Source organism: Bos javanicus, chromosome 2 (assembly GCF_032452875.1).
Source record: "Bos javanicus breed banteng chromosome 2, ARS-OSU_banteng_1.0, whole genome shotgun sequence".
Lineage (NCBI taxonomy): Eukaryota > Metazoa > Chordata > Mammalia > Artiodactyla > Bovidae > Bos > Bos javanicus.
In genome coordinates this window covers 31,860,470-31,879,926 of record NC_083869.1, presented here as the reverse complement: position 1 = coordinate 31,879,926, position 19,457 = coordinate 31,860,470, and the positions used below count along the sequence as shown (strand labels likewise).

Here is a 19,457-nt window from a genome sequence, read left to right as displayed (position 1 = left end):
ATAATTAAGAAATATCTACACTCTCAAGAACAGTGTTCTATAAAATATCTTTTTAAAATCTAAACTTCAATGTAATGACACACAATGACTCTCATAATTCTTTCAAATATTTAAAATTTTTCTTTAACATAAAACATTATTTTATGTTTTATTATGTTTTATTATGACTACTTAATGTATGCCCCACTATTTGATTTTATCACATAGGTTGCACTCATATAAGATCCAAAAGTAAATAGTTTAATATAACATGGTAAGAAGCTGTCCAAAAGTTACTTTACTTGACCAAAAAAAAAGGAAATGTATTATAATGTACATTTATAATGTAACGTGATTGCAAATTAATGTAATGTAAATATAAAATAAAATGTAGGTTCAAAAACTTGGTCCTTACCATGGGAGATATACTCTGAGAACTGTAGCCACTTCTGCCTTGATACGGATGCATGTAATTCTGGTACAGCTGCATGCCATACTGCAGAATAAATAAATAAAAACACAGTCCCACCACTCTTACCACATATGTAACTTATGAAAATAAATACTCTCATTCATTATACATCAATATAAAAAACGAAAATTACAAGCTTTCATTAAAATAAATAAGTAAAGCAACCAAAATTTTGAAAGATAAAATTTTACGTTCTAAATAGGACAGTTTAAAAGAGTGGTTTTTATTGGGACCCACACTTAAGTTCTAGCTTATAATACAAAGATCTGGAACTGACATTCCTACTCATTATTCTTGTGTCAATAGCACCAAAACTATGTGGAGTGGTATACCACCTAGTGATAAGATAGCTCACTTGGGAAGTCTTCCTGAGTTTATGGTACAAAGACTCTGAGAATCTGACACACATCCTAAGCAGAACTGGGTAAAATTTACCATAACTCTTCAATGACAAATTTACCATAACTCTTCAATGACAAATTTACCATAACTCTTCAATGACAAATTTACCATAACTCTTCAATGACTGATTGATGAATTACACTGTCTTTTGTAATCCATAAACTTGATCCTATTTTGAAGATTCCTGGCACTGTACCATCCTCTGGTAACAACACTCTTAGGCCATTGTTTAATTTTTGACTTTAAATTCTGGGAATCAAAATGGTGGGGCATCAGGCTGATTTCAGACAAAGGGTCATGGCATACAATGTAAAGAGCAGTAGATAACTACACAGTCTTTACTTTCATGAGGTAGCATCATAAAAACCAGACTGCCAGGCTACGATAAGAAAGTGGGTCTGGATTATAATTGGATTATTAGTTTGAGGAACACTAAGAACGTCAACTGCCATGGCCAAACAAACATCTTGGAGGAGCCCCCATCTGAAACTGGAAGATAACCCCCTTAGATTTAAGTTACTCCCTTAACAAAAAAAAAAAAAAAGGAAGGAAGAAACCAATGGAACAGATAGGCTTGTCTTTTTTTCTGCTACCGTCTATAATTCTCTCCATTTCATGGAGCCATTATGAACTTAAAAGTAGGTCCTATATAAAAGACTTTGAAAAGACCATGGAAAACAATATTAGCCTTAGGATGAATTCCATTTAAACATTCCAACAGAGCTATTTCTCTAATAAAAACTATTTTCTTGAAAGCAATTCCAGCAATGTGGATATATTTGGTAATTAGGCAGAAAGTCAGAGGGGGGCGAGGGAAGTCACTGTTTTCAAGATTTTGCTTTTAATATGACTACAAACCCAGAGTCATTTAAAATTCTCTGTGTTGACTTCTTTATCCAATTATTTCCCAACTTCTAAAAGTTATTTTTTAATTTAAGGTTTGATTGACATTAATAGGATCTAATGAAATTTATTTTAAATCAACTCTAAGCATACAATGACTTTAAGAAGAAAGAGGAGCTTAATTTCTAGTCAAGTTCATTTTGAAGAATATATAATAGACTCCAACCAACACTTTCACAAGTACGTGCTGCCTGGACACCTTTTATTCACCTGAAGTGAAAAGTCTGTCATCTACTAATAAAACTGTTTCCTTCAAAGATGTTCTGTCCCCAGTACCCCTGGCTTTAGGAAGTTGCTTCTGTGCTGCTGAAAGTCTTTAGTAGGCAGTTAACTCTGATCAAGGGGTAGGGCATGGATCACCTTAATATTTCCCTGTCCTATGGAGGTTAAGACACCAAAATATGTAAGAGTTCTAACTGAAGGAAAGGGGAAAAAGACACCATGTACCTGGGACAGTCTACATGAACAAATCTCCCCTTTTCTAAGTCTCTGATTTTTTTCTGATTCTATATGGAAATGGAATTTCTTCAAAGAGAATGGGAATATTTCTGTTTGTTGCTACATTTAGAGTTTACATGTATATATGAAAAAGAAAGGAAAATAAAGCAAAATTCTTGGGGGAGACTATATCTAATAAACAGCATATAATGGAAACAAGAAGGGTACTTCTGGTTGAGCCAACATAACATAGACTAGTCTTCCCCTCCTCCTTGCCGATAAACTGTGGAAATAACACAATAGACAACCAAAGGAGATGATCAAAAGCTACCTCTAACCCTAGGTGAGCCCAGCTGCACCAGCCATGGGGATCAAATCAGCACCTCATTGACAACAAGCTGCCAGTCCCCTATTAGACAGTCTCAAATGTGTCTGTGCTGGCAGGCCCAGGCTTCCTGTAACTGATTATTTTTAAATGTAAAACAGATCATATCACTTGCCCGTTTGATTCCATGGTGGTTTCTCATTGGTTCCATGCTAAAGGATTTCACTGATGCTGGCCTGTATTTCCAGCCTCATCTGGAAAAGCCTTGCCATAATTGAAACAAACAGGGAACATGGATGTGGTAGCAGAATAATGGGCCATATATGTCCACATCCTGGAACCTGTGAATATAATACATCAGGCTAACTGTGTGGGTTTAACAGTCGCGTCTGACTCTTTGCGACCCCATGGACTGTACCCCACCAGGCTCTTCTGTCCATGGAATTCTCCAAGCAAGGATACTTGAGTGGGTTGCTAGGCTAGCTGGCAAAGGGGAAATAAGGTTGCAGATACGATTAAGGGTGTTGATCAGCTGACTTTGGAATGACATGATTGTCTTAGATGATCCTGGTAGATCCAGTGTAATCACAAGGATCCTTATCCAGAGCCAGAAGAGAGAATCAGAAAAAAGGGAGCATGGAAAGAACTCAGCAGGATATTGCTGCCTTTAAGGATGGAGGAAGGTGTCATGAACAGTCTCTAAAGGCTGGAAAGGGCAAGAAAACAGATCCTCCCTTAAAGCCTCCAAAAAAGAATGGAGCCCTGTTGACACCTTTTTAGGCCAATAGACCCATTTCAGATGTCTGAGTGACAGAGGTGAAGGATAATAATTTTGTGTTTTAAGCCACTATGATGGTAGTAATGTGTTACAGCAGCTATAGAAAACTGATACAACACAGCCTCTTTAAACTGGGCATCTGGGACTTGAAAGAGACTGAGAAGAGTCAAACAGTAAGAAGGCACAATCTTCCAGAAACAGCATTCTGGATATAAAAAGAACAAAGCTTTCAGTATATTTCACCATTTCTCAGACAGACATCTGTTTTTAGACTAACAATCTGTATTATAACCTATGGCATCTTATATTCACTGTGGACCAAGCAACTTGCCATTGCCTGAAATTGATGGGATTAAAAAGTCATTAGCATCAAACCTTGCAAAGGGATTGCCAGCGGCTAGAAAGAACCTCACAGACCATGGCAGAGCACTCATCTGCCTCCCCAAAGCTCTTGAAGGCACAGAGCTGGATAATCTGTGAAAAATATAAGTATCCATGACTCTGAGATGAAAATGATTCAGAAAAGTCAGATTTAGAATATGAAGAAGTTTCATGAATACCTTAACTAATTTATTTCATAAATATATGTGTGTGTGTGTGTGTGTACATACACAAAATTGATAACTTCAACAAAAATGATGAGAAGCAGGACTACAGGCCTAAATAAATCTAAATACTCAAATGAAAATAAAAATTATAAGTGATGTGAAACCTCACATCATAATTTTATTGCCATAATTCTTATCTTTCTAGTTACATAAAAATAATGGAGCATCCTAATAAAATCAATGGCATGTTAGAGTCACTGAAGGACTTTTAAAGGAAGTGGGTTTACCGCCTGCTTCTGTGTTGGGTATGTGAATTTGAGCCCATGAGAAGGGAGAAAGTCTTGCTATACAATGTTGGAAGGTATCTCCTCAATCAGCCTAGCTAGACTTCCAGAGTTCTGATGGAAGGGGAGAGAAAACCAGACACCTTAAGATATTTTCTCTACCATAACTGTGATGGAATAAAGTCTTCCAAATAGTGCCAGCTTCTTTATCTATGAAAGGAGGGGACTGGATGAAGTCAGTGGTTCTTAATCAGGCAGACACTTGGAACTCAATCACTAACTCAGGATCCCCGAGGATGCAGCTGGGCACATGGAGCCTCAGAAAGCACCTCCTGTGATTCCAATGCATGTCTCTGGTTACCAAGTTACTACTGCCTTGACTGGTTGGTTTCCAAGACACTCTAAAGTACTTCTCTCTTTTTCATTTTGTTTGTTTGTTTTACATTTTATGACAATGAGAGCAACATAGAAGTGATTAGTGACTACTTATCATGAGGGTTTCAAAGAATTAATAATTATAAGATTTGCTGAAATAAAAATCATGACAGCCATGTTGACAATAGACTATTTGAGAAACAAACAAATTTCTAATAAAAAGGTAACCATAGTTACCTTTCTGCCATAATACAAAAGGAAGAAAATTTCACAGTTAATCCAAAAGCTTTACATTACTTTTAAACACTTGCTTCCTACCACTTCACACCTACTAGGATGACTATTTTTAAAAAAAATAATGGAAAATAATATGTGTTCATGAGGTATGGAGAAGTTGGAATTCTTATACATTCCTAGTGGGAATATAAAGTGGTTTAGCCTCTGAGGAAAACATTTTGGCAATTAATCAAAAAGTTAAACATAGAATTACCATGTGCCCAGCAAATCCACTTTTAGGTATATATATAAAAATAAAAACTGTTACTCAAATAAATATGTGTATAGACATGTTCCAAACAGCACTATTCACAACAGTAAAAGGTAGAAACAATCCAAATACCCATGAATGGATAAATAAACAAATTGTTTACTTAACATATATGTATGTGTTAAACAATACACATACAATGGACTATTACTCAGCCATAAAAAGAACAAAGTACAGATATAAGCTGCTACAACATGGATGAAACACAAATTATGCTAAGTGAAGAAGCCAGATCCAAAATGTCACATATTGTATGATTTTGTTTGTATGGTGGTTTAGTTGCTAAGTCATGTCCAGTTCTTTGTGATTCCACGGACTGTAGCCCCCCAGGCTCCTCTGTATCTGGGATTCTTCAGGCAAGAATATTGGAGTGGGCTGCCATTTCCTTCTCCAGGGATCTTCCTGACCCAGGGATCAAACCCAGGTCTCCTGCACTGCAGGCAGATTCTATGCTGACTGAGCTACTGGAGATGCACAGAACATGTGCCACCCGACGCGGGGCCTGAACCCATGACCTGAGATTAAGAGTCGCATGCTCTACTGACTGAGATAGCCGGGCACTTCTATTTCTGTGAAAAATCCAAATTGGTAAATCCATAGAGTCAAAACATGGTTGCCAGAGGCTGAGAGTAACTACTTACTGGGCACAGAGTTGCATTTTGAGTGAAGAAAATGTTTAGGAACTAGACAGAGGTGGCAGTTGCACCATATTTTGAATGTACGCAACGCCCCTAATTTGTTCATATTAAAAAGAGTTAATTTGGTTAATTTTATGTTACAAGTATTTTACCTCAATTAAAAAAAAAAAAGGAAAAGGACAGAACATAAGATTTTGCTCCAAGCCTGGTATGACAACTACTAATTCTGATCCTGATTATTCTGCCCTTCTTAAAATGAAATGGGTGATGTTTTATAATTATAAATTTAAAATTGTGCTAAATTTACTAGCATACAAGTTTTGAAAATACATGTGCTTTCTATATATCCAGGAAGGTATCATTTGTGTCTCTCTTCCCTACCTAATTTCAGAACATTCTTACTCCTTGTCAAAATGTTTGCCAATAAATTTTGCTTATGGAAGCTAGAATTCTTACTTAGCACAAAGGTGAATATTTGAATAATACAGCTATAGTAAAATTTTTAAAATAATTTGCATTAAACTAAAAAGCAATTCACACAATACTTAAATAAAACGTAAAACAACACATAATGTTAACACATAAACACAACACATAAACATATCCAGGTGGGCACATTTTAAAATACACTTTACTTAGAATTGATGACAATGTTTCTAAAATGCAGACTAAGTAAACAGGGGAAATTTCAGTCAGTTTTACTGACTATATATGTAACAGTCTTACCAAAAAACAAAAATCAGAACATTTCTAAAAATGGAAGACTCCACACACACAAGATAAATGCATTAGGTTATTCCACTCTACTCTGGAAATGTTTATCTTTTAGATAAAAAATAAAATACATAAATATGGTAGTGGTTATTTTTCTTTTTCCTCACAAAACCACATGAATTCAGAGTGAGTCTTCTGAGTTTTGATATACAGCCATTTTCAAACTTTGATGGTACTCCCAGCAATTTTTAATAGAAATTCACACCTGCATCGAGATTACCTTAAGCAATCTAATCGCGGTCACCCAGCACGTCCTACTCTGCTCTTCTTCTGCACAGAGCATTTTCAGGTCTCGGGGCCCTCCCGCTTTGTTAGGCTAGAAGGCCACAGCACATTGTTTATCGTTAATGCATATCTTGAAGGTAACACCTGTTGAAATAAAAGCCACTAAAATTCTCCTATATATAAGAGAAAGCTGTCTCTTTTTAAAAGAAATTAAAAGAAACTCAAGCTTACCTAAAAGGCTGAGGCTTGCTTTATTCATCTAGCAAAATATTAAGCCTGTACCTTAAAGCAGAATCCATAGTTAGTCGGTGCTCCGTGTTTTTTTTTGCCTGCCAGTGACACATAAATATCACTATTGCCAAATTCGCTGAAAAACTGCAAATGCCGTGGTTCCTTAAAAAAATATACATGTGTGTGTTGAAATGGGTACATATATTTTACACTACCTTTTGTATTTCTATTATATTATGTAATTTATACCTTGGTAAACATTATCTCAAATAATACCATAGAAACAAAAGGAGAGGAAAACTAAGTCACCATATCCTTAGATAACCAGGAGCTGGATATGAGATTATTTAAGAAGAGGCAACCTGTTTACAATTTAACTTCCAATATACCAAAAAATATATCTCCATATTTATTTTTTTTTAATTTTATTTTATTTTTAAACTTTACACTATTGTATTGGTTTTGCCAAATATCGAAATGAATCCGCCACAGGCAAAATGACTCGCTTTAACCATCACTTCAAGGAATCTGAGGGAAAGAAGAAAGAGAGCAAAGAACAGCTTTTGAAAATGTTTTCTTTATCTGGGTTTCAAACAATGGTAGTTCCTCAAAGGGAAGAAGGGTGGTTTAAGCTTCTGCAGCAGTAAAAGAAAAGAAAGAAAAAAGAAACAAATGAAGCTCCCTGCTGCATTGAGAAATGATCACTCCTCATGTTTGTGTACTGCCTCACACACCACAGCAAGCAATGAGGGAGGCAGCACGACCCCCTTCTTTTATAAAAGCAAGGGAGCCTGTACAGATAAATGCAGGGAGATTACCTGGCAATGGAATGTGAATGATTTTCAAGGCAAAATGGAATCGTGAAGGGCTATTTTTTCTCTGGGAAAGCCATGAGATTTAGAGTTGGTCATGGGAAATCTGGGTCATACTCTTCTGTGATAAGTTAATAACTTGGAGAAATGCTTAATTCTGGGGTTGAATGTATAATCAAAACTGAGCAAAATGCACTTGTTCTTTAAAATCTTGCTACTAGCAGTCTCAGACCAGCAGTATCATCAGCACCTGGGAGTTTATTAAAAATGGAAAATCTCAGGGCCCACCCCAGACCTGCTGATTCAAAACCAAAATCTATAGTTTAACAAGAACTCAAGTGATTGTATGCACTGAAAGACAAAGCAGAACATTCAGCAATTTGAGCAACCCATTCAAATCCAAATCCAAAAAAATTCAGTCATTGGACAGTAGGCTGGCTATCCCATCAAGAGTTTCTGTTGTATGCAACTGTTTCTCTATGTGTCACTGTTCTTTAGGCACTTTAACCCAATGAATGAATATAGTTCCCAACTCCATGGAAGAATGCAGCAGAAAAGAAAATTGTTAGAGACCCAATCTAGGGTCCTGGGAGAAGGGAGGAGGAGGAGGGAGAAAGGTACTCTCACTGGCATGGCCTTTAAAACTTTATTCCTTGATAGAAACTTTGCTCATAAAAATGTCTGATTTCTATGAAGATGGAATAAAACCATTCCTGCCCACTGATACTGTAGAAGTCAATGTAGCTGAGTCCTTTGGATGCGAGAAAAAGGCAACTCAAGAAATACTGGAAGGCCATAAGAGGCATGATCAGCTTCTTCTCTTGAGTTTTTTTCCACTAGTTTGCATGGTATCACTGACTCAATGGACATGAGTATGAGTAAACTTCAGGAGTTGGTGATGGACAGGGAGGCCTGACGTGCTGCAGTCCATGGGGTAGCAAAGAGTTGGACATGACTGAGTGACTGAACTGAACTGAAGTGCAGACATATCAAGGTTTACAACACTATTAGACTGCAGGCTGAGCTGGCATGGTTAGCAAAGCTATGCATGCACACGTGTACATAAGGGGGGAGGTGGACAGCAGGGTACTTAGATATTTCTCTGTAAATGTAAGTCACAGCCATTCCTCCAAGGCTTGCAAAAGTGTTTATGCAACTCCTGTGCAGCCTACATCTTCACAAAGTAAAATAAACAAGACCCTTCTCATAGAAAAAGGGAAGGAAATGGTCACTTTGCCAGGCAGGTATGCCATATTAGACTTTAGACAACCTACATGATTTGTATCAAAGTCATAATCCTTGGGGTTATCTAATATATGGAATTCCTTTTTTGAGGGAGAAGGTAAAATCATTTTCATGTATAAACTACAGAACACATGCTTATTAAGCACAGGCTAGAGAGAAGACCGGGCTTCCCTGGTGGTTCAGAGGTAAACAATCTACTGCAATGCAGGACATGCAGGTTCAATCCCTGGGTTGGGAAGATCCCCTGGAGGAGGAAATGGCAACCCACTTCAGTATTCTTGCCTGGGAAATCCCATAGTCAGAGGAGCCTGGCGGGCTACAGTCCATGGGGTCTCAAAGAGTTGGACGTGCGTGCTGCGTGCTAAGTTACTTCAGTTGTGTCCAACTCTTTGCGACCCCATGGACTACAGCCCCCCACAACCCCCAGGCCCCTCTGTCCATTCTCCAGGCAAGAATACTGGAGTGGGTTGCCATTTCCTTGTTTAAGAGTTGGACACGACTTAGCTAATAAACAACAGAAAGAAGGCTGTTACGTATGAGGCCCAGTAAAGTCAGACACCATGCTGAGGAGAGCTAAAGGATGACCTGAGGATAGAGGTTTGATACTTGTAATGCCACCCAGCCAAGGGGGAACCACGGCAAGGATAAGAGCATGGCTCCAACAGATGGAATAAGAGCTGTCTTATTATGTAATCAGTAGGAAAAGAAAGGAGCCAGGTGAAAGAAAAAGATAATGGGCAGTGGATGCTCATGAGAAACCAATTAAAGAATTCAGGAACTGAGGAGATACTATCATATCTTCCAGTGAAGAATCACTGGAAAGACACTGAAAGAAACACGGTCCCTGGATTTAGAATCTATTTTTCTCCCATGTTAAAAGTAAAAAGGTGACCCAACACACATTTGTTTAAAACTAACTTCATATATTACTTCATACATTAGGAACACTGGGAAAAGAGAACGTTCGTTACAAAGGTTAAGGAAAAATCTAAAATCTTAATTACAAAAATGGGTAATTATTCATCCTAACATTATCTACAATAAAAAAATTTGAGAACTCGGTTTAAATCCTCAAGAAAAGTTAAATGCATCTATAAGATAGAATGGGGCTTCCCTGGTGGTTCAGAATACTAGTAGTCAAACTATATATACTTATAAACAAACATAAAAGATTTCTGTGAAGGAATGGGTTACTAAGTGGAGCTCTATTCCATGAAATATTCTACCACTTAAATCTTAAAGAAACACACACACACACACAAACACCTGCAAATCTTCATGCACAAGCGTGTGAGTAACAACAAAGGAAAACTGTGTTTCAGGGAAGCCAGGAAACCATGCAAGAAAAATGGGGGAAAATATGGTATCATTACTTCTTTGCAACTCTGTAACTCCTGTTAGGACCACTGCCCAAATATCTAGTCTCCATCATTAGCTGTGTTCTGGGCATTTCCATTTGATGCTTCATCATCAATGCAATATATCTTGAACTAAGATCATTGTCTTTCTTCTAAGATGGTGACCTTGAAACAAATCTCCTATTCCTGTTTATTTCATCATTTTCTATTTATTTTCCTTTTGTGTCCTTCTCTAAGAACATTAAGTGCTTCCTCTTCTTTCATATCAACTGTCAACAAAGCTTGGCCATTTGCCATTTGATCTTACATCCACCCCTTTCTTCTCTCTCCACTCCTCATCCTAGGTTAGATCTCATCACCTCCATCCTTGATTAATGAAATGATCATCTAATTAGCACTAATCAGCATCTGTACCTCAACTCAATCAATCATTCTTTCTCCCTTCATTCTTTCTCCCTTCCCTGCTAACTACCCCCCCATCTCCCCTGCTCCCTTCCCCTCTTCATTTTTCTGTCTCTCTAGTTGATTTTTTAAGCTTCCTATGGCCATACTAATCTTCTTACAACCTGATCATTTCAGTCTTCACCCAAAATTAAAAGATCTGTCCATGTCCTAACCTGAAGAAACTGTGAATGTGACCTCCTTTTTTTTTGCAAAGGGGTCTTTGCAGATGTAATTAAGTTAAGGATCTAAAGATGAGATCTTCCTAGATTATCTGGGTGGGCTCTAAATCCATGACAAGTGTCCTTATCAGAGACACACAGAGAAAGGAGAAGATGGTGTGAAGAGAGAGGCAGAGACTGGAGGCAGCCACAAACAAAGGGAAACCTAGAGCCAGGACTAGCCAAGACAGAAAACAGTACTACAATGTAAAGGATCAAATATTGAAAATGAGAAATAAATAATGAACATCTTCAGCATATAAGAAAAACAAGAATTTGCAGACTGAATGTGTATGTTGAGAATCAAGCCAGGTTTAGCAGAATATATTTGAACATACCAAGAAATATGCCAGGAAATGACTAAATACCGAAGATGATAATAAAATTTGAAAACGAGCCAGAGAAAAATGACAGATTACCCATCAAAAAGCAACAATGTTGTCAGTGACAAAACAGAGGCATGAACATAGAATTAAACTCTCATGAAAACTCTCAAAAGTAGTTTTACTTAAAAGGAATCTATGCATTGCATAAAATATCAAGACACAGAATGCAGGCATATGGTGTAGTCGGCAACTACTAGGCTCCATAGAAACAGTCTACCTAGTGCTAGCACTAAGGCAATTATACGCATATGTGATTCTGTGTGTGTGTAGGAACATCAGCACAGCCATGTCTGTGTAACTGTATACATAGATAGGTATGCATACACAAACACACAAACACATACATCCACCTGATCATAACACAACTTCCTCTAGGAATTTACAGTCTAGGTGAGGAGGCAAAACTGACACACACAAAGCAATTAATAAGCAGTTACAGACTCAGCTAAGTGTTATTAACTGCTCAACATCAACAGGTCAGTAATATGAACCTGGGTAAAAAGAAAAGATGTGAACTCTGATGGGCTTCAAAACCCCAGCCTTGATAAGAAAAACGAGGGTGGATTCAGAGTGGGGGAAAAATGAGCAAGGAATGTGATACTGAAACAAGAGCATCCATATTCCATCAAAGGATGTATATTGAAACTAGTGGAAAATAAAGCTGAGTAATTAGTTTTTAAACAGGTTATGGCAAATGTTTGGAATCTTAAAAAAAAATACCAAATATCAATACCATGTAATAAAATAATAAATAAAACAAAGTAAAGTCCATTTTAACTTACAACTTCCATATAATTCATAATATATCATTGATATTACAATTTACCTTTGATGTCCCTTTAGTAGAAAAATATAAACCAGATCTTCTTAAAAGGAAATAAATCTTTTTCCAGGACTTCTTTCCCTGTTCTTTTGCATGTAAGAAGCCATGGATTTCAGGATATGTGCTTGAACTTAGAAACATCTGGAAGAAAAATTAGACACTCTGATATAGTTTCTGAATCAATGATACTGTAGCTTTATACTTCAAATAGAAATGTGCACCTTCAAACAGGACTTACACCACTTATACACCACTATGGAAATGGGGATATATACACACAGAAAATAAATCAGTCTTCTGAAACCCTCAGGCAAGTTCCAAATGGAAATATGCTCACAAAATATATATTCTGAGTGATCAGTACTTAGTCAAACACCAAAATTATAAGCTATTTCAATGTCCATTTGAAAAGTTCAACTTCATCTTGATACTTTTCATCTCATTCTTTAATAAAAGGTGAAAGATTTATAAGATCTGGAGAGAAACCAGAGTATCTTTTCATCCCTTTAGGTGATTTCCCTCGAGATTATAGATTGACCTATCAACTTCAACTTCATTACAGTCTAAGTAAGACCACGATCCAGACTTCCATTATTCAGTGAATAAAGAAATTGAGCCAAATTCATCTCCTCAATGAAGGTAAAGCAAATAATCTCTTTTTCGTCCTCTATGGTTCTCAGTTGTGGGTGGGTATGGCAGGTTGTGTTTTCCAAAGAGAACTGCAACAGTAGCTCTTCTGCAAGTGTTACCCTGCTACTGAATCAAGAAATGAAGTTTCTCCACCCCCTTGAATCTGGGCAACGCTTGTGGCTGCTCTGATCAAAAGGATGTGGTGGGAGAGGCACACTGCTGATTCTAACTCTCTGTCCCTTAACTAGCCTGATGGCTTTCACTCATTAACTCTTGGAAGCTAGCTGTCATGTAAGAAACTGGACTACCCTGAGATGGCTGTATAGTGAGAAGCACAACGCAACTGGAAAAGCTCTAGAGGATGAGACATCATGTAGGGCTGGGGAGAGGTGAGAAAGAGAGAGGGAGAGGTGCCAAGCAATACCAGGCACATACAGTGAAAAGCCACTTTAGAAGTGGATCCATAACCCCTTTGGGAGTCAATCTGCCTCAGAAAACCATCCAGCTAAGCCCTTTCCAAATCCTGACCTACAAAACTTTTGACAAAACGTGAGTGGATACTTAAGTCATTACAGTTTGGCCTAGTTTACTACCCAGTGAAAAGTAGCTGAGACAGAGGGCATGTGTCAGTCAGGAAATGGAGAATGAAAAGGACTAGCTCTGAGTAGCTGTGCTCAGCATCCTTAGTTAAGACAGTGGAAATGCATTAGTGTCTCATTAAAAGAAGAAAATAGAAACCTCTATGAATAAACTAATGCAAAATAGAAAAACTAAAACTAAAAGAAAGCATTATCTAAAACAACGTGACATATTTTTAAAAGGCTATTCAGGGAAATACCGAGAGTAGATAATGTTTTTTAAGTAAATTAAAAAAAAGTTTTAATTTAATGAGCCACAGATATTAATTAATTGACATGCAAAACAGGGAAGTAGGTTTTTTAGTTTGAGTGCTTTCCAAGTTATTAAACCAAACCAATTAAATTTTAAAAAGGGAGTCACAGAGGTCACACTAGAAAAAGAAGGAACGTTTTAAAAAGTGGAAATATTGCCTCAGTGGAGAGAAGAGGTCAGGGGCACATACAGGACTATCTGATTCCAAAGTTCTGATTTTTCTTGTTTTTTAATCTAACATTAAAGCAGTATAACTAAATTATAGGAGAATTTGGGAAAGGAGGCAGAAGAACTCCAACCCACCACTCTCTCATAATCCAAATGCAAAGTATTAATAGAGGCATGAGAGTGGGGGTCCTGGGGCACTACCTCCGCTGCAATTCACCCTAATTCCATGGGGTGTCTGTGAAAACCCACTAGCTTTTGGAGAAATCTTGAGACCAATCATATGTCCAAAATATTTTGAAGCAAAAAATGAAATACAACCTATTAAAAATAAAAAGCCCACAGAAAAGAAATCTGTGATCCTCAGTGTATTTACCAATATATTCAAATATCAATATATTCAAAGTAATATCTATGCTGGAACTATTAAAAGTTTTCCTCATTAAAGATGAGAGAATATTGAGTGGATTCGAGGATGCCTGCTGTCTAAATCAAACAGCGACCATTATAAAGACACTGCTTACCATTAACCTGTTAACAAGTATAGTATCAAACATAAAATATCTGAAACCTTTTATTGTAATGCAAATGTCTTGGGAAAATGGTCACCTAAAGCCATAGCCAGTTTGGAAGAAATGCCCAACAGATGCAAAACTAAGGAAATGTTAAATACTTAGTATTCTTAACTCAGCCATTTCATATTTCAATCAGGTATTTCCATCATAGATAGTATTTCATTGAATTGCTAAATATTTTATCACAAACAGGATTAAAGGCATTTATTATAAAGTTAATAACAAATATGTGTTTGTAAAGGGTCTACAATTTACTGGAAATTTTGACTTTTTCAAACACTAACATATTCTTTAAATATGTCACAGAGCAAAACTCTGCAAATTTCCTTTTGTGATACACTTAAAATCCTTTGACAATTGTCCAAAACTGGAAAGAATAATATAGTGATGGGGTCTTTATTGACTTAGGGAACTCTTTATCTAGATTTTGTTTTTTCCTAATCTTTTCCAACTTTATCTCCATCAAAAATTAGTAATTTAAGACATAACATCCAAAATCTGGACATGTATAAATATGGATCTGACTGAATAGCCATTTCTCCAAAGAAGATATACAGATGGCACAGGAAAAGGTACTCAGCATTGCTTATTATTAGAGAAATGTACATCAAATCTACAATGAGGTATCACCTCACACTGGTCAGAATGGCCATCATTAAAAAGTATACAAATAATAAATGCTGGAGAGTGTGTGGAGAAAAGGGGACCCTCCTACACTGTTAGTAGGAATGCAAATTGGTACAGCCATCATGGAGAACAGTATGAAGATTCCTTAAAAAAACTAAAAATAGATCTAAAAATATGATCTTGTAAGCCCATTCTTAGGCATATATCCAGAGAAAACCATAATTGGCAAAGATACATGCCTCCCAATGTTCATGGATGCGCTATTTACAATAGCCAAGACATGGAAACAACCTAAATGTCCATTGACAGATGAATGAATAAAGATGTGATATATTTACATAATGAATATGGAATATTATTCAGCCATAAAAAGAATGAAATAATGCCATTTTAAGCAACATGAATGGACCTAGAGATTTTCATACTAAAAAGTGAAGTAAGCCAGAGAAAGATGAATAACATATAATATTGCTTATATGTATAATCCTAAAAAAAATTATATAAATGAACTTATATACAAAACAGAAACAGATCCACAGACATAGAAAACAAACTTATGGTTACCAAAGGGGAAAGCAGAGGATAAATTAAGAGTTTGGAAACAACATATACATACTACTATATATAAAATAGGTAACTAATAAAGACCTACAAGGACCTATACTCAATATTTTGTAATAGCCTATAAAAGAATCTGAAAAAATAGATATATACGTATGTATAACTGAATCACTTTGCTGTACACATGAAACTAACAGAACACTGTAAATCAACTATACTTCAATAAAAACAGAGAATTTTTAGTCTCATAAAGTAAAAAAAAAAGGGGGGCATTGAAATGCAAGATGCAATTGCATAAAAATGCAATTTTATATCTACTTATAAAATTCGATAAATAAATAAATATGGACCTTACAGTTTCCCTTTATTATTTATTACTTACATACTTTATTGAAAATATATTTTACCTGCAAAATCTGTGTGGGGGATATTTCACCATTGGTTTCAGTTGCAAAAGACACCATATGCTCTGGAAAAAAATACTAACGAAAAGATACATGTTACATTCTCCCAAAAGCCATGCCAGAAAAGACGGAACTATGACCAACAGAGTAATCTAAAGCAAAAGCTCTTAAATCAGTGTTTTGAAAATTCACCCAAAGCACTTTTTAAAATGCCAGTCCCTGAATCTAACCAATACACAGGTACCTTACATGAGGCAGACACTCTCAGGGAGTGCCGACACATGAAGACCCGTGCACCTCCAGTTACAAAACACTGCCCTCAGGCTGCTCGTGTGTGAGCTCCCATGCCTTGTCCCAGAGTCCTGCAACCACTCTAGCAGGTACTGAAGGACTCTTTTATAAACTCAAGGCTCACAGAAGTAGAGTATCTACCCAAGGTCACAGCCACATTATAAAGGAGCCAGGACTTGACTAGAGGATCAGGTTGCTAAAAGGACAGTTTTTTCTACCTACTGTTTTCCCAAACCTGTTTAATCATAAAATTCACCCAGAAAAGCTGTTTAAAATAGGAATTCCTGGGCCTCAATCCTGGAGTGTCTGATCAGTAGGTCAGGGTAGATCTGGTCCTGTATTTTTAATAAGCACTATCCCCTCCCCCAAGAAACTTTTATGATCAGGCAAGTTTGGAAAATTACATGCCACTATACTTCCTCTCATTTCCTGGAGAAGGAAATGGCAACCCACTCCAGTGTTCTTGCCTGGAGAATCTCAGGGGTGGGGGAGCCTCATGGGCTGCCGTCTATGGGATCGCACAGAGTCGGGGACACGACTGAAGAGACTTAGCAGCAGCATACTTCCTCTAGGACAGGGTTTTTGAATAGTAGCTCTATTAACATTGTTTAATAACACTGTACTGGGGGGACTGTTCTGTGCATTGCAGAATGCTTAGAGCATCCCTGGCCTCCCACTAGCAGCCCCCCTTCCCCTCAGTATGACAACCAAAAAGGTCTTCAGACATCATTATCAATCACTCTCAGTTGAGAACCACTACTCTAAGTCTACAAAATAAATCTATAGCCTTATTTAAATTAAAAAAAATTAGATAAACCAAAAATGAGCACTAAATCATATGTCTTTAATGATGACTTTTAAATTTCTTGCTTTTAATAAAGATTCACAACAAGAAAACAGTTTCCTTTTAAATTCTATTTAGTTTTTATTAGGACTCTAATTTTATTCGTCAAAGATCATCCCATTATGTTTCTATTAATAGGTTCAAATAAAGAGAACGTAAGAGGCCTTTCTGGGTTTGAAAATATTCTATTATGGTGTGTATCATATATTTTTCATTAAGTATATCATTTCAATCCAATTATCCAAAACTTAGTGTAAAAATATGCTACAGCTGCAGAGACAAAAACAATTTAAAATAATGAGCCCAGAGGCTATTCTGACTTCTCTAGATCACTAGTCTTCATTAGTATGTGACATACATTTATTTTCTTTTAAAAAGAACTATAATGAAAGTAGTATTTACTAGATAATGGACTGGTATTTATCTCATTTCTTCTTAGCTCAGTAATTATTGCACTGAAAACAAAATAATTTGGAACAGCAAGATGCTTGTCAATCTAAACTTCTGGTTAAGTTTCAACACTCCTAACAAACATAAATCTGTTTTTCCTTTAGAATTTTTCTTAATTTCCTAAGTTCTGCAAAAGACTTAAACCATAGTATCTTGGAACCTGCTTGGGAGATATCTAATAATTCATTTCCCAAATCAAATGTAGTTTTTTTTTTTCTTAAAAGGCAATAAAAGAAAGCAACAGTTCCCCAAAACTATGTATATGAACTTCTGTGAGCATGTCGACTATAAGTTTAAAGGACTAGAATTCTTACCTACAATTTAACAAGTACAGAATTGTACTTTATCTATAGTGTACTTTTTCCTCACATAAAATAAAATAAAATTTAACTAAACTCATTTATTTTCCATAACTATTAATTGGGATTTCACTTACCATTGGGTTTTTAAAGAATTCATATTTGGCATAATTTTTTCTAAAGTATAGCTTATTTTCTTCTTCCATTCCCCAGTTAGATAGCACTTCAATCACCAGCTCGTGGTCTTCTATTGTTCTTTCTGTAAAGAATGTTCCAGTGAGCATGTCAACAGATAGGTGGGTGGATGGATGGATGAATAGACAGGAAGATGGACAGGTAGGTAAACAAATATATATATGGACATATATATCCATACAAATATATAAAATATATTATGTATGTATCTTTATTAAACATAGCCAATTTAAACTCAATTCTGAAATAGCCAGAATGATAAAATTTTCATCAACTTTGAATTTGCAATGTCGATTTCACATCAAAGCAGTTTGTAACCCAAAGAGAAAAATGACATAAAATATCACAATGCACTTTTCACTAATTCTCAATCTCCTTTTACAGCTACGTAAATTATAAGTTTGTAACAAACCTGCATTAAGAATATGAGAGCTATTATTTTTCTCTAACTCATCATGGTGCCAAAAATTAAAATATTTGCCTCAAGGTTGAACAATTCATCCCATTAAGAGATGAAAAATTTTGACAGGTACAGTATGCATTTAAGACTCATAATCTGGATAGTTGAGAAAAATTAAAATAAATGCTTTAAAAAAGAAACTTTTAATGCAAGGACATACACTTTTTAAGAAACTTAATTTCGTGTGGTACTTTTTATTTTCAAAACTAATGTTCAGGCACTTTGTATTAACAAAGAAGATAATTAGGCAGGGTGGGAAGGCACTTAGGAGAAAAGGAACTTAAATGAAAAAAGCAATGGCATCTTTAAAGGGTGAACATAACATGCAAAATTCCTGTTTTAAAAAGAACCTGTGATGTTCACAGTGGTACTATTCATAATAGCCCCAAACTGGAAGCTATCTAAATGCCTATCAATGTGAGAATGAATAAGTAAATTGTGTAAAGGACACAGTGGAATATATACTACACAACACACAATTGCATGGATGAATTCCACAAACATAATAGTAATGAAAGAAGTCAGACACAAAGAATAACATTCTATTTTTATAAGTTCAAAACAAATACAACAGATCTACGGTGTCAGAAATCAAGATAACGGGTACAGTGGGTGAGTGTGCAGGGGTGTGAGGGAACCACCGGGTAAAGGAGATATTCTGTTTCTTAATCTGGATGTTAGATACTCAGGTACATATAATACAACATCTGAGAATCCATCAAGTTGTCTACATTTGTTCTCTTAGGGTAAGGTATGTCACACTTCAATAAAAGGGTAAAGAAAAGTGACTATGAAGTTATTAATGCAAAACAGAGAACAGTCAGATAAGAAATACAGAAATCCTCTGCTTTTTTTAGGTG

The 19,457-nt window shown here is 36.1% G+C and overlaps 1 protein-coding gene across 5 annotated transcripts in view; it reads right to left on the bottom strand.

Annotated features, from left to right (window-relative positions):
- GRB14 (growth factor receptor bound protein 14) overlaps positions 1–19,457 on the bottom strand; it is a 128,385-nt gene that overhangs the window by 10,754 nt on the left and 98,174 nt on the right. For 3 of the 5 annotated variants that reach the window (XM_061436550.1, XM_061436579.1, XM_061436589.1), the window contains 6 exons: positions 18,080–18,201; positions 16,062–16,136; positions 12,209–12,346; positions 6,971–7,081; positions 6,684–6,779; positions 395–475 (listed from right to left, as the gene is read on the bottom strand). In XM_061436550.1, coding sequence (XP_061292534.1) covers positions 395–475; positions 6,684–6,779; positions 6,971–7,081; positions 12,209–12,346; positions 16,062–16,136; positions 18,080–18,201 — 623 coding nt within the window. The remainder of the gene's footprint in view (positions 1–394; positions 476–6,683; positions 6,780–6,970; positions 7,082–12,208; positions 12,347–16,061; positions 16,137–18,079; positions 18,202–19,457) is intronic. The other 2 variants (XM_061436558.1, XM_061436569.1) reach the window with 2 other exon arrangements.